The 22327-nt window shown below is 54.9% G+C and overlaps 2 protein-coding genes across 4 annotated transcripts in view; one reads left to right on the top strand and one right to left on the bottom strand.

The window, feature by feature from the left end:
• Window positions 1–22: 22 nt before the first annotated feature.
• Window positions 23–15660, bottom strand: ANO9 (anoctamin 9). The gene is made up of 25 exons (XM_059848627.1): window positions 15398–15660; window positions 11665–11730; window positions 11362–11478; window positions 11001–11137; window positions 10676–10725; window positions 10366–10424; window positions 10074–10156; window positions 9246–9380; window positions 9050–9146; window positions 8709–8769; window positions 7754–7836; window positions 7392–7496; window positions 6532–6696; window positions 6412–6448; window positions 5815–5926; window positions 5590–5647; window positions 5326–5423; window positions 5019–5185; window positions 4454–4606; window positions 4077–4224; window positions 3516–3626; window positions 3328–3421; window positions 3119–3231; window positions 1617–1736; window positions 23–694 (listed from the first exon to the last, which is right to left on the bottom strand). Exons 1-25 carry the CDS (start codon window positions 15401–15403, stop codon window positions 667–669), a joined length of 2403 nt encoding a protein of 800 aa, XP_059704610.1. The 5' UTR covers window positions 15404–15660; the 3' UTR covers window positions 23–666.
• Window positions 15661–19437: 3777 nt separating this feature from the next.
• PTDSS2 (phosphatidylserine synthase 2) overlaps window positions 19438–22327 on the top strand; it is a 29950-nt gene continuing 27060 nt past the window's right edge. The window contains exon 1 of one of the 3 annotated variants that reach the window (XM_059848628.1): window positions 19438–19678. In XM_059848628.1, coding sequence (XP_059704611.1) covers window positions 19479–19678 — 200 coding nt within the window. In that variant the 5' untranslated portion in view covers window positions 19438–19478. Of the gene's footprint in view, window positions 19679–20720; window positions 20880–22327 lie in introns of those variants that run through there. The other 2 variants (XM_059848631.1, XM_059848629.1) reach the window with 2 other exon arrangements.

Raw genomic sequence — 22327 nt, 5'->3', positions numbered from 1 at the left:
AGGAGCAATACCAGGCAGCGTGTCCACGTGGGTGCTGTATTTATTTACCGGTGGCTGCTGAGCCAGGAACACTCTCAGGACCCGGCTGAGCCCGGAGCTAAAGGCGAGATAACAGCGGCGTTTTCCCAGTGACCGTGGAGCCGCGTCCATGGAGACAGCCGGGCGGAGCTGCAGCCGTGTGGGAGTCGTGACACATGGGGAGGAGTTTGGTGAAAGAGGGACTCAAGCGCCCTGGGGGTGCGAGAGTGAGGTCACGGAAGGCGGTGGAAAAAGAGGCCAAAATGCAGCAAAAGGGCTGGAGAGGGAGCCTGGAACGAGGTCAGTGGTGTTTCCTGTGCTTAAGGAAGTGAGTGACAAGGACCCAGGTGATGTCCTGCAGCACAGCATCTGGGTGCTGCCCCTGGGTTTGTCCCCAGGCTCTTTCCCAGCCACTCCCCGTGCCGGGGAGGCACATCCCGGCTCTGCCACAGCATCCTTTCTTCCCAAGTCAGAAAGCAGCCTGCTCCTATGAAGCCACTATCTTGTCATCACTTCCCAGCTCAGGTCCAGCTCGGTCCCAGATGGGACATGTGGCACCGTGTCCTGGGGTTCATCTGGCACCCCTGGCACTGCCAGGCTTGGAAAGGGGCTCGAGTCCATGTTTTCCTTCTCCTTGGTGAGTGGTGGCTACACCTCGGTGGAGTATTCTGCCGTGCTGGGGAGAGAGGAGAGAGGTGTCAGGAGGGGAACTGTCTGAGCTGGGAGGTGTGGAAAAACACTCCCAGAAGGAACAGGGCCTCTTCCCCAAAATAGATGGAGAAAGAATGACAGGCTGTTTGTGGGGAACCCCTGTTTGTGGGAAATCCCACAGTCAGTAGGAAGGCAGAGATGGAAAGCTGTGACAGTGTGGTGTTGGGTTGGTTTTGCACAGCCTGGTTTTTGGAAGTGTGGGGGCACAGAGGTGACTTCTGTGAGAAGCTGCTGGAAGCTTCCACCCTGTCTGGCAGAGCCAATTGCTGATGGCTCTGAAGATGGACATGCCACTGGCCAAGGCTGGGCCAATTCGAGATGGAGGTGTTGATAACATATTTAAGAAGAAAATCAAAACAAAAAGGGGCACAGGTTTTTTTGCAAGCCAGAGTAGAGGAGGAGATGAGAACATGTGAGGGAAACATGCGGACACCAAGGTCAGTGCAGAAGGAGGGGAAAGAGCCGCTCTAGGCGCTGGAGCTGAGATTCCTCTGCAGACGTGGTGAGACCATGGTGAAGCAGCTGTGCCCCTGCAGCCCATGGGGATCCACGGGGGTTGCAGAGATCCACCCACAGCCCATGGGGATCCACGGGGGATGCAGAGATCCACCCGCAGCCCACAGGGATCCACGGGGGATGCAGAGATCCACCCACAGCCCACAGGGATCCATGGGGGATGCAGAGATCCACCCACAGCCCATGGAGGAGGTGCCCATGCCAGAGCAGGTGGATGCCTGGAAGAGGCTGTGATCCAGGGGAGACCTGGTGGAGAGAGGGGGCCCTGCTTCCAAGCTGGAGCAGCCTGTCCTTGAAGGACTGAGCCTGTGGAAGAGTGACCCACACCGCAGCAGCTTTGGGAGGACTGTGTGCCCATGGGAGGGACTCACATTGCAGCAGTTTTGGGAGGATTCCTGCTTGTGAGATTGGAGCCATGGTGGAGAGGGTTGCAGAGAACTCTCTCCTGTGGGAAGGGACCCCACGGTGTAGCAGGGGAAGGACTCCTCTCCCTGAGCAGTGGAAGAAAACCTCGGGTGATGAACTGACCAAAACCCCCATGCCCTGTCCCCTGCACTGTCAGTGGGAAGGAGGGAAGGGTTGGGGGAAGCAAAGGTGTTTTTAAGGGCTTATTTTACTTCTCATTATTCTCCTCTGCTTTTGTTAGTTATAAATTCACTTTGTACTTCTAAGTTGAGCCTGTTTTGCCCCTGGAGTGTTTTCTCCCAGTCCTTATGTCAACTCATGAACCCTTTGCTAATTTTTTGTCTCCTCTGTCCAGCTGTGGCAGGGGAGGGTGAGTGAGTGGCTTTTGTGGGTGCCTGGAGTTTGGCCAGTGTCAAACCATGACAGGTTGTCTTAGTTTGAAAGATGTTAGTGGGGGTGTGTATTATATTTGCCATCTGTTAGAGGTGGGGCAGTTATCTTCTGTTAATTGGGCAGTTTTCATTATCTCTTCCACAACCAATCCTCCCTCTGGGAAATATCTCTGTTAATGGGCCGTTGAATCTCAATGCATGACTGATAAAATTACATTATCCATTGTGAGAAGCTCCATCCAGGGGAGGAGCCAAGCATTCCCACCTGGATATAATCAGAGATTTAGAACACCACAACCCCCCCTTTCCCACTGGATTCCCAGAGAAGCAGCTTTCTTCTCCACTGCATTCCCAGAGGAAGACCAGGCCCATCTACAGCACCACTGGACCTTCAGAGGAAAACTCCACCCTTCTACAGGATCCCTGCTCCAACAGAATCACACCTGTCACTGCAGGAGGGCTGCAGCCACCATTTAATGGGACTGCTAGCAGCACCCTGACCCACAGGGTGTCAGGTTGTATTCTTACTCTGTCAGTGGTTTGTTTTCTTTTTTGTACTATGACATTTGTATTTTTAGTTTTCCCAGTAAAGAACTGTTATTCCTATTCCCGTATCTTTGCCTGAAGGCCCCTTAATTTCAAAATTATAATAATTTGGAGGGAGGGGTTTTACATTTTCCATCTCAAGGAAAGCTCCTGCCTTCCTTAGCAAACACCTGTTTTTCCAGACTGAGATGCAGGTGTTTCCTGAACCCTGCTATCTGCTCCTATCGGGATTTTGGGTGGCAGCTGGGACAGGATGGCCATGGAGAGGGGTCAGGCTGAACCCTTCCCAGAGCTGGGCTTAGTCAGTATGGGACAGCAGCACTGGGGCAGCTACAATGGTTCTGTTTCCTACAGAAATACTTAATCCTTTCTCTTTAAACAAAGTTTAGATGGAAAACCTGGACCAAGTCTTTCCCTGGGCAAAATTGTTTCTTAACTTGGAGCTTTTCTTTTTCGGAAGGAAGAGGGGCTCCAGAGCAGGCAGATCCTGAAACCTGGCAACCCCTGGCACCTTCCAGGGCATCACCTACCTCAGTTCATTACGGAGATTGATGTGTTTCTCTGTCAGAATTTTATTCTTGACCTTCTGGGGGGTGTCGGGGATGTACCAGGCTGCGATCAGCTTCACGCACAGAGCCACATGCTGTGGGAAGCAAAGGCAGTCAGGAGCTCCCAGCCCGGGCACGAGGCACAGATCTAACCCCTTTCCCAGCCCTCTCCTGCCTCCCTGGGTGCTCACCTCGAAGAGGATGAGGAAGGCGAGCCGGGCTGCGAAGATGTGCCAGAACTGGACAGTGTAGGTGTAGTCGTCAGCATTCCGGTAATCCCGGTACCTGCAGCACAGCTCTGTCAGTGCCAGCCCAAGCCCTTCCATTCTGGCCTGGATGTCATGGTGAGGGACAGGGGGTGGCAGGGGGCTGCTCTTACCTGCACTCCTTGATCTGCTCCCCTTTAAATTCTGGCAACACCTTGGTGTGCGTCTCGAAGTCCTGGATGTGGAACACGGAGAGGCTGTTGTTGATGTAGCCGGTGGAGCAGCTGTGGGGAAGGACCGGGTTGAGCACGGATTGTACCTCCTGTTCTGGGGAAACAGAACCCACCTGGGGCTCTCACTGCCCACTTTAACAAAGCCTGGTGGAAGTGGAGGGCTCAGAGGCTTCTGCCCAGTTTGAGTGAACTGGGTCAGTCAGCCAAGGCTTGGAGAAACAGGGGGAGGGCAGGAGAGAGCACGTGCCTGCATCCTGGGAATTCTGCAGCTCTCCGGTGTTACACACTGTCCTTTCCAGTCAGTTTACCCACCACAAGGATGACGTGATGATGTCATGTGGGAATGTTCCCCTGCTGCCCTTTCCCCCCCACCTTGCTTTGGGGCACAGCTCAGCTGCCTTGTGCTCCTGCAGTGGTGGCACTGAGGCAGGAGTGGACATGGCAGTGGGGACAGGACTGTGGGGATGCTGTGGGCAGGAACTGTCTCAGAGCTGAACTCACTCCATGCTGGTGTGGTTCTCCCTCGTGCAGGGGCTGTACATGTATTTGTAGACCTGCACGGGGATGAAGTCGGAGGTGATGGCGATCACCAGCCCGTTCCCGATGACAGCCAGGATGCCAATGGCCTCTAGGACCTGCAGCCAGATCCCTGTGGGAGGGGAGCAGCGGGTGAGGTCCCTCTGCCAGCTCACTGCCACCATTCCACCTCAGGGACAGCTTTAGCATGGCCAAGTCAAGGAAGGAGCCTCCAAGCTGCGCTTCAGCCTCTGGCAGAGTCTGAAGCGGCTTGTCCTTCTCCGACTTATGGCTGTCCCTGTGCTGTCCCAAAGCCAGGGGGGCTCAGGGGCTCAGGCTGGTGCTGGCAGGACCCCTCTCACCGATGTCCTTGGCCTTCCTGGGCACCATGCGCCGGCGCAGCCGCATCATCTTGATGGCGTCCATGTGGATCTCGATGACGTTGTTGACGAGGGCCAGCAGCGGGGCCAGGGGAAAGGCTGCCACGAAGATGGTGGTGAAGCTGTACTGGATCACTGTGGAGGGGCAAACACAGGTGCTGGTGTGAAGCCACTGCTGAGGGGACATCCCCCTCTGCTTGGGTTTGTCCTGCTTTGTGGCTTGGGTCAGAGGGGTTTGCAGGGGGGGAAGGGGAGATAGCCACATCTTGGGGATGCCCGGCTCTCACAGGGCTGTCAGAGAGTGGGATCTGTGGGGATAGTTAAGCCAGCCAGGCACAGGCACACCCTGGGGTTACAGCCGTGACCCTGGAAGGAGAGGATGTCTGAGGCAGGCCCAAAGGCTAGCACAGTTGCTTGCTCTCTGTTTGGGGAATGATCTTGGTGTCCCAGGGCTCTGAGTGGGGCTGGGTGTGGAGCTGTGGCTCCTTGCCTGTGTATGGACTCCCTAGCATCCATCACTCCCCAGCCAAGGATCTGCCCCACATACCTATCTCCAGGTACTCATTGAACAAGCTGAAGACATTGACCTCATTGAGTTCATAATTATTCAGCCACTGCCTTTTGCAGGGGTCCTCTGCCTCCTCTTCCTCTCCTAACATCAGTCTTCTCTTCTTGGGGTGCTTTTTCTTCTTCCGTAGCTGGTGGGATATCAAGCTGCAGTGGGAGAGAGGGATTTGTGTGGCTGCCTGTAGAGGACAGCAGGGCTGGGCTACTTCCAGCACATCCCTGGAGGAAGGGGAAAAGGAAGAAGACCAGGGTTCCTCTCCCTGTCAGTGTCAGTATGGGAAGCTTACGGGATGAGATACTCCATGATGTTGCTGATGGTCTGCTTGAGCACCATGATGACAGCCATCTGGATGAAGAGGTCGGTGATGCAGCCGCTAGGGTGGCACTGGAGGGGGCAACAAGACAGGGGTAGTGCCCTGCAAGGAGGGGGGGTGGGCCTGAGGGACCCTTTGGCAGGTGCTATGGGAGAAAGCTGAGCTTCCCAGGGGCTCCCTGGGCAGTAGGGAAAGGAAGAGGAGGAGCTGTTTGTGGGGTCAGAGTGGGTGCCTCACCTCCTCCAGCCTCCAGTGGCCAGCGATGCGTGCGTAGTGCCCTGGGTGGCCATTGATCCTGAGCAAGGAAGCAACAGTGACACCCATGGGGTCATGGCTCTCCTGAGTCCCAGATGGGGTCCCTGTGCCTGGTGGGGAGGGCAGAGGGGCTGGGCTGTCCGTACACCCTGGGGAGAGTCAGGAACAGCCATCCCAAACCCTGGCTGCCCTGTGTTCTCCACTCACCGTCCCAGGAAGAAGGCAATGTAGATGAGCGAGGAGAAGTTTGTGAAGAACTGAAAGAGGAAGATCTTCACAGTGAAGCTATTCTCCCGCTGGGAGAAGGTCCGTGGTTTCTCTAGGAAAGGGAGCAATGCCCAGGGGCTTGGTCAGAGCAGTGGGACCTTGCCCTGCTCCCCCATGGGTGGCCCCACAGTTCTGAAAGTCCAAAGGGCATCTGCCACTCATTAAGTCTTCCCTGCCCTCCACCTCAGCCCTCTGATGGAGCTAAGTCCAGCTAAGCAGGGAGGTCCCTCAGAGCCATGAGCTGAGGGAGAAGGGGACTTAGAGCTGAGAGGAAATCTATGTTGCAACCTCTCCTGGAGCTGGGGTGGCTTGCTGCTCATGCCAGGTCTCAGCCCTGTAGGGCAACTGTCCCTGCAAAACTGGCAGTGGGACAGCATGTGGGCAGAGGTGAGTGTGTGCTGGGGGGCTGCCCCCCCTGTCTGGAGCTTCCTGGGAACTGCCTTGTGCTAGTGGAGGGAGGGAAGGGGATGGGAGGCTGGCTGTGCTCAGGGACAAAAGGGCGCTGCAGGTGGGACACACCCCATTCATTTCCCTTACCCAGGTCGCAGAGGAAGAGGGCCACTTGCCAGTTGACCTGCAGGACAGAGGGATACGATGAGCAGGGGGGGTTGGCCACGGGGAAATCCTGCCAGGCACGCTGTGTGTCTCCCTCCCCACCTTGGTCATGATGACGATGGTGATGTAGTGCAGCACGGCCCCCGTCATCACGGCGATGATGTCGGCGTGCTTTCTCAGCAGGTTCATGTCGTTCTGCATGAACACAGCCATGGCCACCGCCCGGTAGATGACGAGCGCGTGGGCGATGCCGATCAGCACCATGATCTGTGGGGAGGGACAGGAGGGCTCAGGAGCCACCGAGGGCAGTGCTCCATTGCCCCGATGGTGCCCTCAGGAGGGCCCTGGAGATGGCCTCAAAGGCAAACCAGCACCCTTTGGTGGAGGCCAACGAGTTTGTGAGGTGGGTGTGGTGATGGGACAGGGAGTAATGGGTACAAACTGAAGGAGGGGAAATTTAGGCTGGATGTTAGGGAGAAATTCTTCCCTGTGAGGGTGGGGAGATACTAGAACAGGCTCCCCAGGGATGTTGTGAATGCCCCAACACTGGCAGTATTCAAGGCCAGATGGGACAAGTTGGAGTAGTGGGAGGTGTCCCTGCCCATGGCACGGGTCTTGGGACTAGATAAGGTCCCTTCCAACCCTTAACATTCTGTGATTCCAGGATTCTATGTCTCCACCTGAACCAGCCTCCAATGACCCACAGCAGGGACCAGTGCATTGGGATTTGCCTCTTCCTGCTCTCCATGTCACTGCCTTGATCCTCGCTGCAAGAGCAGAGCCTTCAGCCCCTGTCCCCAAGGGTGGGTGGCCCCTGCTGTCAGCACAGTGAGCTGTGGGCATGAGGTAGCACCAGGATCCTTATTATGGGCATGGAAGTGTTCCAAAAACCCAGTCTGTGCCTTTGCTCCTTTGTCCACATGCCCTTAGACCAAACGTTCCCGTTGTCAGCTGGCACGTACCATCAGCAGGGCCAAGATGAGGACGATGGTGCTGCGAAAGTAGGAGTGCTGGTACAGCCGGGGTTCATGCTGTGGGTTATTGATCAGCTGCAGAGCCAGCTCCTCCTTCAATAAATATATGTATATTAAAGTCAAAAATGGGAAACAAAGGACCCAGCAGTGCCTTGTGCCCCTTTTGTCAGTGGACATATGGGATGAGCAATGCCGGAGAAGGGCAGGGGTGAGCACCCAACCCACAAGAGCATGGCCAAGCCTGATTGAGTTCAGTCTGGGCAGGGGACCCCTCTGATGTGTCTTTTATAGATCCAGGTGACTCCTGCCCTGAAAGGGGAAGCACTGAGCAGGAAAGATTATGTCCTCACCTCTTCCTCATCCCACCCATACAGGTCCCAGCTGGTGACCACATTGGCTCTCTCCCTCTTCCACAGCTCCAGGAATACAGTGGCTGGATTGGGAAAGAGAAAGTGCAGTGACACTTAGGAATGGCTCTCAATGCCACCCCTCTGTCTCCCAGAGAGTCACATCATATCCAACCTGATAGCAAGCCAGCCTGGACTGCCCTTGGCCCATGGACAGGCAGTCCACTCTGCGACCTGGAAGGGCCCTGGACAGGCAGCAGTGAGGGAACAGGGACGGTGCAGGTGAGCTTTCACTGGCCTGGTCTAGTGTCCGTAGGGAATTTGGGATAAGTCACTTTTCAGGTGGAATGGGTGTCCTGCACTGCACCATGGCAAGACTACACCTCTCCAACTCCAGTTCCAACCACCCCTTATATTAATTGGATGGATGCTCCTGATTGTGTCCCTGTGTGACCAAGCCCACAGACACACTCAGGATTGTGCCATGGCTCTGCAGGTGGGACACCCGGCCTGCTCCCGAGGTGGCTGATCAGGGAACAGGCTGTGGAAAAGCCAGATGGGTGTGTAACTAAGGCAGTGATGGGATCCCATCATCCCACAGCAAATAGGAGGCCCTGCAGTGATTTGGGAAGGTGGAGGAGGAGTCTGGAGGCCCCTCCTTCCTGTGGTTGTGGCCGTTTATAGGCAGTGGCTGGAAAATTGCGGGGTGCCTTTGGGGAGGCTATGCTGAGCAGAAGCTTCAGGTAGGACAAGCTTCAGGTAAGGAATATTTGGGGAGCTGGAGGATATCACCAGGGTGGTTTTGTCTCTTGCTGTGTCTGGAAGGGGAGCTGAAGGCTCTGGAGGCAGAGGATCTCTAAACCCCTCCCAAAGGGTGAAGTTATGCTGGTGTTCCTTTTTCCACCTTCTGCTCCCTCTCCCAGCCACGTGTGCTAGGCACCCAGGCATGGACACCTACCCCAGATGGCCATGAACATGGCAAACACCACCGTGGCCTCATTATCAATCATGTGAGTGACCTGGAAGAGATGAAGGCAGAGTGTGATGGGGCACTGAGGTGCAGGGGCTGTGGTACCTCGGGGTCTTGGCATGCTCATCTCCCCTGAGACAGGTAAAGGTGGTACAGGAGGGCAAAATGCAGGAAGGTGATGGACACTGGGGCTTGTTACTGATAAAATATTCCATGGTGAGGATGGAGACTGTGACCTGAGGTGGGGCTTCTTTTCAGTGATGTGGGAGCAACATGAGCTGGGAGTGTTTCCCCATCCTTTACCCTGCCCTGGAAAGGGGGTTCCCTACCTTGGCATAGGTGCAGGTGTCAGAGAGGAGCCAGAACGAGCAGTTCTGGTCACAGAGCGGGCACATGATGGTGTTGTTGGCATCACAGATCTCCTTGCTGGAAGAAAGGAGAAGAGAAGCCAAGGCGGACAAGGGTGCCTCAGAGCCACCTGCAGAGCTGGATGGGATGTGCATTTGGCATTCCCGAGGGCCTTACCTCACCTGGCTGGAACTGAAAACAGTAGCCCCAGCTGCCACGGTTGCCAGCCCAGCCAGGGCAGCAAAAATCAGCAGGTAGGTGTACCAGCCCAGCCAGGCAAAGTACAAGGCCACCTTCTCTCCAAAATAGCACCTAGGAGGAAAGGCGAGGTGGGAGTTGCAGCCAGAAAAGAGATCAGATTTTGGGAGTCACTAGAAAATGTCCGTGGTGGCAATATCTCAGGTTTTTATGGTGTGGGGAGCAGGTTGGAGTCATGGATAAGAAATGACCTACTGACTGAGGGACTGGGAGCCCTGTATCCCATGCCAGCTGTCAGAGGTACACCTCTATTTTAAGATATCCCCTCTCTACCTCAGCCCCCTGGCAGGTTTATAAAGTAACAGGTTCTTTTTGCCCCCTGCCCATGGAGTCAGTTTTCAGAAACAAGAGCTGTGCTCTTTCCTGGGATTTCATGGGATTTTAGGAGCCCCATGTTGCCTTTACTGCCCCGAGTTCAGCCTCGGGCTGGCGATGCAGCACTGATGCTCCATTCCCACCTCTTCTGCCTTCTGAATGTGGCTGGAAACCAAACAGGTTCATTACAGTCCTCACAGACAAGGGGGATGTTTCATGCTGCAGGATTAGCAGATGGAGCTCAGAGCCACAGGGATAACCTCAGGCTAAGAGCTTTGGAAGCTGCAGAGGCAGCGCAGTGCTCGTGAGAAGAGCCAGGTTCAAACTAAAGATTTTTAAGACAATGCAGAAACCTGGCAAAGGGCATTGAGCTCTCTGGGTTTCAGGTGGGACCTCCTGGTTCAAAAGATCTGCCTCTTGTGCCTGTGTTACCTGATCTCTTCAATTGGCTGTTCCTTAAATAGAACTCTCCAGCGAGCCCACTTCTTCTTTAGTATTTCCCTTATCTCTTCTTTCTGGAGAGCAGAGAAATTGGTTGGATGCAGGAATATCAGGGCACCCTTAATGCCTTGCCCTGCTGCAGGGCAGCTGCCAGGAGTTTTGCTGTGCCCTTCACCCAGCAAGCTCTTGGTGTAGCCCCAGTCACCCCCAGGTCCCCCCTACCCCATCCTGCTCTTCCATCTCTCCTGGATTTTTCTCCCAGGCACTGTGTGCTCAGCCTCACCTTGTGCAGGGGAAAGGCTGCCTCAAACACCTTCTTCTTCATCAGGTCATGCAGCTTCTCTGAGAGCAGAGCAGAAGGGACAGGGTTAGGCTTAGGATTTTGGGGAGACAGAGCAGAGGGACTGCTGGTTCCTGCAGTCCAAATCTCCCAGCCTCTGGTTGCAGCAGGAAATTTACTTGTCTGAGCTCCCCCCTTTTCTATTCTCCCCAGGATGGCAAGACAGCTGGGATGCCAGTGCCCAGGATTCTTGGGCAGGATTCTTCCTGCAGATCCAGGTTGAGCATCACCCCTGTGATCCCTATTCCCTTACCTAAGTCAGACGTCACAGTGTTCTGGAGGATGAAGTGCACAACCCGTATCCTGAACAAGGAGAAACTCTGCTTAAAGGCTGCTCTGGGATACAGACTTGTGTTGAGTGGCTCAGGAAGACAGGGCAGAGAAGGGAGAAGGTGTGCACTAAAATCCAGGGAAGCAAGGGAAGGAGAAATGTGGGCAGTGAGAAGCCATCAGCTTTGCATGTGGGAGGTGAAGGAAGGTTCTGTGGAAAATGAAAAGGCTGGGACAGCCTTTTGGAAAATGGATGCTGGTGTGGAGAACAATGAATGCAGGAGGCTGGAAATCAGCTCAGCACCCACCTGGTGGTCACTGGGACTTCCTGGTAGGCACTGGAGTTTTGCTGTCTGCTGTTGGGGTTTGTCATGAGACACTGGTATTTCCAGAAGATCTGCTGCGGGGCACGGACTCCATAAAAGAGCTTTGTGTCCTCAATTTTCTGGTGAGGGGGAGAGAAGGGCTGTTAAAACAGAGCCAGAGCTGGAAGGTCTGGAGACTGTGTGAGTCCTGGGGCTTGTCTTTCTCTGCTGGTTGAGAAAGTGGGTCATTTTCTAGCTCTGATGTGGTGAACAGCTCAATGATTCAGGCCTCTCCCATTTCCTGGGATGCAGGAGCCCAAGTCAGACCAAGTATCTGCTGCCTTTTCCTCTCAGAGCCTCTTACCTTGATGGTGAAGCCCTTCTTGCTCAGCTCATCCAGGAACTTCTTCCTCTTGATCTCCTTCTCACTGCCCATTTCGTGGATGTCACTCACCAGGACAAAATCCCATTTCTCTTCATTCTGCCCAGAAAACCAGCAGGGAATTATTAGGGATGGAAACCTGAGAGCTCTCCTTCCCAGCTCCAGCCTCTCAGAGGTTTGGACCCTCATTGTGGCTGTGTAGAGGGGAGTTGGGAATGAGCAAGGGAAATGGGGATTTGTCCCCTCTCTGAGCTGGGCTGCAGATGCAGAAGGAGCAGAGCTTACCGGGGAGGCAAAGGAGTCTGTGTCCTCAGCAGGGAATTCCCTGCAGGGAGTCAGCAGAATTTCATCCTGGTGAAAAGAAAACCATTGAAGGGAAGGCTTCAGCAGGCTCCCTGGGAGATCCCATGTTTTCCTCTTCCAGCAGCCTCCAAGAGATGCCCAGGGAGGAAGGTAAGAGCAGGCTTGTGTGAGGCCTTCTCCCACATGCTCCTCATCACCAGTTTGGGGTCTTGCCAAGCCAGCCAGGGATTTGTGTTTAGGAATGCTGCAGGGACTGCTGCCCTGGGAGGGTGTGCAGCCTCCCCTAGAACTCAGCGTGCCTAACTGTGCCCTGGGGCTGTGAGGGATCTGGACCCGGAGAAAAAACCTCTCTCAGCTCTTTCACCTGATGCCCTGATATTTGTACTGGGAAATGTTTACCTTTCACCCTCTCTCTTCATGCTACAGTGGATTTTACAGCCTTTAATCAGCCTTTTCCATTTGTCAGTTGTTCCTGACAGATAGGTGACAGGTTTTTGGTTTTTTGGGGAGGGTGGGGAAGGTAGTTTTTAATTCCAGTAAAGGGAGAGTGGAGCATGGATACTTGGAGGCTGGCACAACTCTGCAGGAAAGCAGGTGAAAAAATTTCGTGGAAAACATGTTGGATGCCTCAGGCTGCAGCCAAGGGACAGAGAGGGGAGGATGAGCTGCTGATCATAAAATCATAGAATATTCCAAATTGGAAGGGACTCACAAGGATAATTGAATCCAGCTCCTGGCCCTGCACAGGACTACCCCAATCATCCATGTGGCTAGGAGTGCTATCCAAACACTGAACTCTGGCTTTTGCCTGTTCCCCTCCTGTGTGTCAGTGGCTCTGGAGAGAACAGCTGTGCAGCTCCCACCTTCCTGCTTGCAGGTAATTACACTCAGACACCCAAGGGTGCAGATGTGGGGGAGTACAAAGCAAACATCATGGAATGGTTTGTGTTGGAATGGACCTTCAGACCCATCCTGTCCCCCCAGGGACACCTTCCACTAGACCAGGTTGCTCCAATCTGGTCTTGGAGTCTTCAGGGATGGGGCAGCCACATCTTCCCTGGGCACCCTGTGCCAGGGCCTCGGCACCCCCACAGGGAAGGATTTCTTCCCAGTATCCCATCTAACCCTGCTCTCCTTCAGCTGAAGCCATCAGCTGCCCTGTGGGGGTTTTTTCCACCCCTTGGTGTAATTTGTGGTGTGTCCCCACAAACAGTTATGCCGCTGCTCCCGAGGGAGGGTGACGCAGCACAGCAGCGGGAAGGGGAATAGGAATTCCCAGGGATGGGAATACTGTCACTTGGTGTCACCAGAGACACTGTGACCTAAAAGAGCAGCCAGCCAGACGAGTTCCTCCAGCTGTAATCTTGGCAGCAGAGCCATGGTGGTGCAACTGTGCCCTGATGTAAGATCTGCATCCCGAGCTTTCGCTGGAGAATGAGGCCATGGGAGCAGAGAGGCTGGCATGAGGAAAGGGCTGAGATATCCTGCCAGATGCTCGCTCACACGGATCAGCCAGAGCACAGGAGCCATGAGGAGCCTGACTGACAAGAATGAGAAGTGGGAAGGCTTGAGAAGGGGGATGCTCTCCCCCAGAGGTGCTGTTGTAACAAGAGCCAGAACTTTTCTTGGATAAAAGGTACCAGGGGGAGGGTTCTGGTGCTGTCATCTGCTCTAGCCAGGTTTGGGGGCAGCATTGGGTACAGCAGGTCCCTGTATCCCAGTCTGAGCCCCTCTCTGGGCACAGGAGAGGGGGTGGGAGCCTCTCAGGGATCTGCCCACTGCCAGTGCTCTGATGCTGGCATGGATCTGGCCTGGCACACTGATGTTGTGTTGGCTCACTCCTGCCTGGCTGGCTTCCCTCAGCCTCCATGTGCACCAGCCTCATCCTGCAGCAAGTCCCTGCCAGTGCCACCTGTGATCTTGCAGATGGATGTGGAGGGGAAGCCATCCTTTGGGTATGGGAACATTTTGGGGTGTTCCTAATGCTACCTTGGTGCACTTCTGCTGCTGCTGTCCCCAGTAAAGATTAAGATGAGGTGAAAGGACCTGCTGGCCTCACACCTTCTGTTCCCAGGTGGCTCCCAAGTCCAACACCTGTAGGGATGGTCCTGCTTGGGCATTTCAGCATCCCAGCCAGCACATCCACTTCCTTGGACAGAGGCTGAGAGGTTACCAAGGTGAGCTCACAAATGGGATGTTGAATTCATCTCAGTGGCTGCTGGGGCTCAGGCTGCCATGCAGGTGCCCAGTTTGCTTTTGGGGCCATATGGGGTGTTTATAGAATCCCAGAATCCCAGAGTGGCTTGGGTGGGAGGAACCTTAAAGCCTGTCCAGTTCCACCTTCTGCCATGGGCGTGGACACCTTCCACTGGCCCAGGTTGCTCCAAGCCTTTCCAGCCTGGCCTTAGATACTTCCAGAGATGGGACAGCCACGGCTTCTCTGGGAAATCCATTCCAGGACCCACCGCCCTCCCAGGGAAGGATTTCTTCCCAATATCCCATCTAATCCTGCCCTCTGGCAGTTTGAAGGTGTCCCCCTTGTCCTGCTGCTGCAGTTCCTGATGGGAAGGCAGGGATGTGTGGGCAGGGATAGCCTCAGAGGGCAGGGACTTTGGATCACTGCTACTCTCACAACTAATTGTTTTTTCCTGGGAATTAGGGATGCTGTCTGACAGTGGCTGCTGTGCTCTGGCCTTGCAGGGCAGTGGGATCAGGTGCAGGTAAGGCCACCTGGGCTCTGCAGTGGTTGTACGAACCCTGGGCTCTATCCCTGCTCTGGGGAAGGAGAGTTTCAGTTTCACTCCTTCCTGCCCTGTGGAACAGGATGTGGAGGTGCCACTGTGCAAAGGTGTAAAAGCGACTGGCACAATGGGAAGCAGGAATTTCCATATTGAAAAGGGTTTCCGTGCCTCCAAGGTGTACCACTGGTCCTTGTCCCCGGCCAGGTAACCCACTGCCCTAAGAGTTCCTTCTGGGAATGGCCACAGGCACCCTTGGGCTGTGTGCACAGTCACCAGTGTGAGTAACTCAGGACAAGGATCTGGATAGGATCTGGCATCCTTGTTTTCCTTTCCAGTCACGGATTGGTGTGAGGTTGGGTGGTTCCCGTCACCCACACTGAGATGATCAAATTGGTTTTATCTCCAGGATGTTTCTTACTCAGCTTCCCTTGGAGCACTTCCACCTTAGCCCTTGGCTTGCTGAGAAGTGGGACAGTCTTTGCTTGCACAGACAGAGCTGTACCTTTAATACCTGTCCTGAATTCAGAGAGTTTGCCTGACTTTTCCCAGGAAAAAACCCCACATCTTTTCTTCCAAATTAGGGAAGAAAAAGATCACAGCTGCCCCTCTGCCCTTGCTGTATTCCAGGTGCTCCTGGAACACCTGGGGCTGTCGCCTCTGCAGTGCTCATTCCTAGGTTTACATAAGCTCCATCCATACCATCCTTCTCTGATCCGTGCTCTGGCTCCTCTGAGCTCTGGGACCAGCATGTGGGGCCAGTGTGACCCCACAGCACCTTGGGATGGTGCATGGGACCGGCAGCTCATCCTGCTTTCCCTGTCACACGCTTGTGGTAGGAATTTTGTACCTTAAAGGCTGAAAGCAGGTGAGTGGTAGGGATTGGAAGTTAGTGTATCCTGTGTTTGCAAGCCACAGGTGCTCAGAGGTGCTGAAAAGCAGCATCCTGGCAGCATCAGGGCAGTTTCTGTTCCTACCTGCATGTTGAAGTGGAGAGCCTTCCTTGGTGCCCCTCTGTCCCCTCGGGGCAGATCCCTAAGGAGAGGGCTGGCGTGCAGGATGGGCTGGAGGCTCCTGGGCTCTCTCACGCTGTGGTTTCCTTCCCCAGCTCCTTTGCCCGAGGTCTCAGAGGTCTCATGTGAACCGAGTGGTGCTGTGACTTCCGTGTGGCACTCGTGCCTGCTTTGGGAGGGAGCTGCCTCTGCCTAGCAGTGGGCAGATATCAGGAGGAGGTGAGGGAGCTGCCCTTCACCCTCGCACAGAGGAGTGGCAAGCCCAGAACCGCCCTGCGCAGGTAACAGTGCCGAGCTCCTCCTGCCAGCTCCTGGGCGCTGCTTTCCCCTCTGCCCCTCGTGGTGCCAGGGCTGTGTGTGGCACCCTGTGACATCCCCAGGAGGTGCCATAAACTGGCCAAAAGGAGATATTAACAGAAGCTCTGGAAAGCTCTAGAAATCTCCTCTTGACACCTGACTGGTTGGTAAAATAGCTGTGGGAGTCAGGTGCTGTTTTCTTCCCATGTGTAATGGTGCTGTCAGCCTGACCTTGAACACTTCCACGGCTTCTCTGGGCAACCTGTGCCAGGGCCTCACCACCCTCACAGGGAAGAATTTCTTCCCAGTATCCCATCTAATCCTGCCTTCTGACAGTGGGAAGCCATTCCCCTTATCTTGTCACTCCAAGCCCCTCTCTAGCTTCCTTGCAGGCTCCCTCCAGGGAGTGGAAGGGGCAATCAGGTTACCCTGAAGCCTTCTCTTCTCCAGGCTGAGCAATCCCAGTCCTCTCAGCCTTTCCTCATGGCAGAGCTGCTCCATCCCTCTGAACTTGGTGTCCCTCCCCTGGACTCTCCCCAACAGGTCCATGTCCTTCCTGTGCTGGGGACCCTGGAGCTGGATGCAGAAGTGTGGGTAGGGTCTCACCTGAGCAGAGCAGAGGGAAAAAATCAACTCCCATTTGGACCTATGGCTTGCAACAGGGAATAACTCTTATGGTAAAAAGTGAGTGAAAATGTTTTGTGTAAGCCAGATCTTGCCTTACACCTGTTTTCTTGGGGGGTTTGTTGCTTTCATTTACAAATAAGAGCATTTCTGGGGAATAACAGGAGGGTCAATAACTGCTCTGGATTCCCTTTTGCCTTCCAACAGCATTCCTGTGGGCTGCTATAAAATAAACCAAGTCCTGTGGGTGGTAATCCAGCTGTATTCTGCTAGGAAAGGCAGCCAGCATTTCCAGAGTGGCGCTCCCAGTTAAGCCACCATCATCCTGTGGCTTTGCCAAGTGAACAGGTGCCAAACCAGACCTGGGGATTATTGGGGGGAAAAAAAGAGTTATCGTCCCAATATCCTGCTGTCTGTGAAACCAAGGCGTGGGCAGACCTTTAGCCTTCCAGGGGTGATCCATGAGCTGGGAGCGGAGAACAGGCTGTATCGCTGGGATAGTGTGTGTGTTTACCCAGAGAGAGTGAAGCCCTGTCAGGCAGTGCTTTCCAGCAGGGCAAAGGCCTTTGCAATGGGAGCGCTGCCGTGCTCCAGGGAAATGGGGTTATCTGTGGGAGGAACAGCTGTGGCACTCCTCCCATGCTCCTGATTCTCCTTCCTCAATAGGGCTCAGCTCCCCGGACAGCCCAGGAGGTCATGCACCCAGCAGCAGTTCCCAAAGCCCATGGATGTCACAGCCAGTGGGGAAGGTGAGTCTGTGCCTGCAGGTTGGCTTTGGCTGAGGTATATCCAGCCCCTGCAGGATCTTTCATGGCACTCGGAGGAGACCATGCAGCTGCTGCTCCTGTTTAGGAGGAATTTGGTTTTGCCTGGGCAGGATTTAGCTGCATTTGCAGCAAGGCAGGTGAGCAAGTTGATGCTGTCCCACTTCCAGTGCTTCCCTCCCCTCCTGCATTTGCTGCTCTTGGGTGACTGGGGCTGAGTACAGCAGCAGGAAAAGCTGAAAGTGGGGAGGGAGCCACACGAACCCTGTGGGAGCAGAGGAAATGATTTAGGATGGGATCAGCTCTGTGGCTGCTGGGTTGGTCACACACCTGAACCCACTGGACTCCAGCTGCTTTGGGCAGTGATTTAACCTGCACTGAGCACTGTCAGGGAAGCTCCAGGAGCACTCCCTGAGCTGTTAGTCCTGGCTGGACGTGGAGATGGTAATTCCCACCTGAGGAGACTGCTGAAGGGTTTTGTGTGTGAAACCACTGTGGCTGGATGGAGGTTGCCTGTCTGCCCCCTGCCTGGCAGCAGTGCTTTTGGACAGGGAGCTCCTCTTCTGAGGGTGCAAAGGCACTGATTCAGGATGGTGCTAAAATGACAGCAGATGTCTGTGTTCTCTCATAAAGTGGGGGTGTTTTCACTCAAATCCTGGTCTGTTTGGATCCCTGGGTATCCCTGGAGCTACAGTCAATGTCAGAGCAGAGGATGTGGTTTGGGGTGAAACCCTGCTTGTAATTAAAGTACTGGGTGCTCATTCCAAGCAGGGAAGGCTTAGACTGGATATTAGGAGAAGGTTCTTCCCCCAGAGAGTGGTCAGGCACTGAGCAGGCTCCCCAGGGAATGGTCACGGCCCCAAGGCTGCCGGAACTCAAGGAGCATTTGGCAATGCTCTCAGGCACACAATGGGATTGTCCTGGTGTCTGCAGGGCAGGAGCTGGACTGGCTGATCCTTATGGATCCCTTCCGACTCGGGATATTCTGCGATCTCTTGGAACGAGGTGCGTGCCTCCAGCTCTCATAAAGCATCCTGGGTGTGCAGCAGAGTGTTTTAGGCTGGAGGGGCGATTGTCCCGCCGACAGAGATGTCCTTTATCTGTCCCAGCGCTGTGTTCAGCTGGCGTTTGCCCGCTCCTCGCCCAGCCCGCTCCTGCCCTCCTGTGGCCAGCTCCGTAATTCCACAGAATCCCAGAATCCTGGAATGCTTGGGACTGGAAGGGACATCAGAGCCTGTCCAGTGCCACCCCCTGCCATGGGCCCTGACACCTTCATGTCCCAGGTTGCTCCAAGCCTTGTCCAGCCTGGCCTTGGACGCTTCCAGGGATGGGGCAGCCACAGGCTTCCCTGGGAAACCTGTGCCAGAGCCTCAGCCCCGCACAGGGAATGAATTATTCCCAATGTCCCGTCTAACCCTACTCCCTTTAAATATTTCTCATGGAAGAGCTTTGGGTGGGAAGGGACTTTTAAAGCTTGTCTTGACTTTTTGCCACCCTGTGAATGTTTCCTCTAATTTCCTTCCCTGATTCATTTCTCTGCCCCCACAGGACTTTGCCTTTGCTCCACAAAGTATTTCTGGAGCTTGCTGCCATGCCAAGATCTTTCCAGAAAGCCGGAGCTCCCTGCCTGCCGTCCGGGATCAGCATGGCACATTCCGGATGAGGAGCCTGACCAAGGTAATTTGGGAAAGGCTGAGGGATTTTAGAATTCTTCAAATCCAAGGGCACAGGGGGCGGCTGCAAGGCACCCCCAGCCCTGGCCAGACCCTCCGGGTGGGAACAAAAATTTTTGCCAAGCAAAACACATTTTATCTCGGCAGCAAAACGCACATATTTAACAGATATTGAACATTTCATCGCACAAAGACGGGGGGAATAGGAACCGCCACGGCATCAGGGATGGGGTACCCAGCGTGGGGTACTGGAGGGCCGCACGGCAGCCTGGCAAAGGACACTTTTGTTCGGGTGAGGGTGCGCGGAACGCGGACATTTTGTTTAATTACCGCCCGCGGCTCCTGAGGGGCTCGCGCTCCCGCCCTGAGGGGCGGCGGCTCCGCCTCAGGGCGCCGCCTGGCGGTCGCGCGGGGGGGGGGGGGGGTCGGGAGGCCACGCGGTTGCCACGGCAACGGGGGGGGGGGAACGACAACGATTCCCCGCCCGGCCCCGCCCTCCCTGGGCCCCGCCCTCCCTGGGCCCCGCCGCCTCGCGCACGCGCCGGCGCGGGGTCGCGCGCACGCCGCGTCACGCCTCCCGCCGCGCGGCCCCGCCCGCCCCTCCCGCCGCGGCCCCGGCCCGCGTCCCCCGGGGCGTCCCTCGCCACCCCCGGTGCGCCCCCGCCGGTGCCCGTGCCCCCCGCCGCCATGAGGCGCGGCGAGCGGCGGGCGCACGGCGGGAATGTGGGCAAGGCCGCGCTGGAGGAGCAGCAGGCGCCGGCGCCGCCGCTGCCGCCGCCCCCCGCGCAGCCCAACGGCGGCGCCCCCGGGGCCGAGAGGGACGGCGCCGGACCCCGCCGCAGCACCGAGTCCGAGGTGTACGACGACGGCACCAACACGTTCTTCTGGTGAGGGGCGCTGGGCGTGGGCCGGGGGGGCTCCGCGTGGGCCGGGGGGTCCTAAGGAATGGGATATGGAGGGGCTGGGGAATGGGATGTGGAGGTCCCTAAGGAGTGGGATGTGCGGAGGGCCCCAAGGAATGGGATACCCGAGTTATCTGCTCCCCGTTATCTGCTGTTTACGTGCCTCTTCTGTCGCCGATGCCGGTGCTGGAATCGGCTGCAAGTGTTTCCCTGGTGTGGCCCTACCGCTAATTGTTTCCTGGCAATTTAACGGGAATTCAGGGCTGGTTTTTGGCTGTGGCACCTCCTTTCCCAGTCCTGGTCCCCGCTTTTCCAGGAGTAGGACCCTTAGGGCTGAGCCCGACGGCTTGTCCTGCCTGGTGGTGCTTTGGAGGTGTTTTCCAGTACCTTGGGAGCCCACTGTGTTCAGGCAAGCATTCCTGCCTGATTCCAGTTATCAGCATGGTTTACGTGGACTCCACCTCCTTCTCGCCTCTCCCTTAATCTTGGAAGGGGCTTTTTCCTCTTTTCCTCCCAGTGATCCTGGCAGAAAGCTGAAGTTGTTGTGCCCCACTCTTGCTGGGCAGGCGTTGTGTATTTTTGTTTGTCTCAGTCCATAAAACGGGTGCAGAAACCCACGGCTGCTGGTGTTGGGCCAGCGGAGAAAATCAGCTTTTTGTTAAATTCAGTCCGAACGAATTTAAAGTCAGTACGAACACACCTCCCTTGCAGGAAGAGGTGTGTTCGTACCTGGAAAAGTGCTCCTAAATCTCAGCCTTGCTGAAGGTGTTCCGTAAATCCCCTCAGCAGCACGCTCGGTGTGTGTAGGCAGAGGTGTTTTTCTGTGTGTTAAACACGCGTCCCTTTCCGTGGAGAAAACCCAGCCGGCACTGAAGGCACGCGTTTGGAATCCGAGCCGAGGGTGATGGGATTTGGCTGGAGTCTGGCATGGAGGAGTGGGAGGGGAGGGCACTTGGCTCTCACCCTGCCAATCTGGGCAGCAGCGGAGCCGAGGGTGTTGATCCCGATGAAGGAGGTGACATTCCTGCCAGTGCAAGCTGCGGAGGAACACTGGGATGCTGCTGGATCCCGGCGGGATCCCTGTAGGGACATTGTGGTCTCGAGGACAAAAGGACCTTTCCCGGCGGGCACACCACGTGTAGGCTGAATCGCGGGATCCCGGTGCCAGCCTTTAAATGGAAAATGGGTAAAGCTGTTCTTTCCTTACTCCCTCGTTCAGGTGGCTCCTGCCAGCTGTTTTGTGACACCTTAAAATACCTGGTTTTGCTGTAGAATCTCGCCTCGTGTCAACTGTTGGTGGTGGTGGTGACAGGGCTGTCACCCGAGGATAAGAGCTGTAGTGCAGTTTGTGTGGCCATGTGGATTGTTCCTTTGGAAATCTGGATGTATGCCTTGTTCTCTCAGGTGCTTCCCTGTGTCAGGTGGGCCCTTCTCGGAGGGCAGCATGGACAAGTGTGTTTCTAAACTTCCCTATTTATCCAGTTTTCTTTTCCCTAGTAGCTTGTGCTGGCAACCTGGAGTTTAAACATCTGGAAAAGTCACAAGGTTTTTCCTCTTGTTACTTTTGCCCTGTATGTGTTAGAGTATCCTTTGGCAATGACTCAGTTCCTACTGTGTCCAAGAATAAAGATAATCCAGGGGAATGATTTTCTTCCTGTGACCCTTGAGACTCCTCTCATGCTGTGGAGGTGGCCACAGGAAAGGGAGATTTTTAACAGTAGCTGCCCTCTGAGTTTGGGAAAACACGGAATGCACCTTCTCTTGGGAGTTCAGGAGTTAGGGATAAGGTTACTCTCGTGGCTCGCTCCTTTTGGGAAAATGAGAGGATTTGGGATCTGTGGACACAGAAACCATTCCAGGAGTAGTTTAATTTGCAGAGGTGATTTTCTTGCTGTAAATGTAGTCCTTGGGAAAGGTGGAGCTTCCTAGCTGGCTTCCTGCTCTTTAAAATCTGTTTGGAACTTTGGAAAATCACTTGTGTGCTAATATCTCTGGTCTTATTCCATATAAATGACTTGGAACTGGAAAATACTCCCTTGTGGGAACCTGCTCAGTCAGCCTAACCTGGCAGCTCCCTTTGCCATTAGGAAATGCCAAGGGAAGGGAACAGGAGGAAGCTTTCCGAGGCAGATCTGTGTTTTCTGTATCATTTATCCCTGAACTGATTTCCTAGCAGGGAGCTGGGAATGCCAAGCTTTCCTGTTGAGCCACTGGAACATGTTCCCTGTTGTTTCCAGCACCTTGGATTGTTCTTGTCTGTGTGCTTTCAGCAGGAGCTTTCACACAAAGCTCTGCTTGTTCTGGGGTCATTTAGTTGGATATTGTGTATGATGTTCTCCTAAAATTTCTGCAGGTATTTCATAGCTTGTCTTTAACCAAGGAAGATTTTCCAGGGAAAGGTCCATCCAGTCTTGATTTGAGGGTGTTGGGAGGTGCCAGATGCACTTTTGCCACCACATTGTGACTCAGTGGGTTAATTGCTTTTTCAAAGCCTTACTTTAATTTGGATTTCATTAGCTTTAATGTCACCTTTTGATTATTAACGTGTTTTATCTCGCACTAATAATCTCATATTGCCAGCACGTGGATGTGGTATTAATTCCTGAGGTCATGGTGTGGCAGCAGAGATCTGTG

This window comes from Haemorhous mexicanus, chromosome 6 (assembly GCF_027477595.1).
Source record: "Haemorhous mexicanus isolate bHaeMex1 chromosome 6, bHaeMex1.pri, whole genome shotgun sequence".
NCBI lineage: Eukaryota > Metazoa > Chordata > Aves > Passeriformes > Fringillidae > Haemorhous > Haemorhous mexicanus.
This window is presented reverse-complemented; position numbering and strand designations above follow the sequence as displayed.

Excerpts from the sequence above, each read along its gene's own strand:
- ANO9 (XM_059848627.1), bottom strand. Across the intron at positions 5,927-6,411 it reads CCTCTTCCTCTGCGACCTGG|AGAAACCACGGACCTTCTCC; the intron begins GTAAGGGAAATG and ends TCCCTTTCCTAG. Across the intron at positions 3,627-4,076 it reads GAGAACCACACCAGCATGGA|CTGCTCCACCGGCTACATCA; the intron begins GTGAGTTCAGCT and ends CCTTCCCCACAG.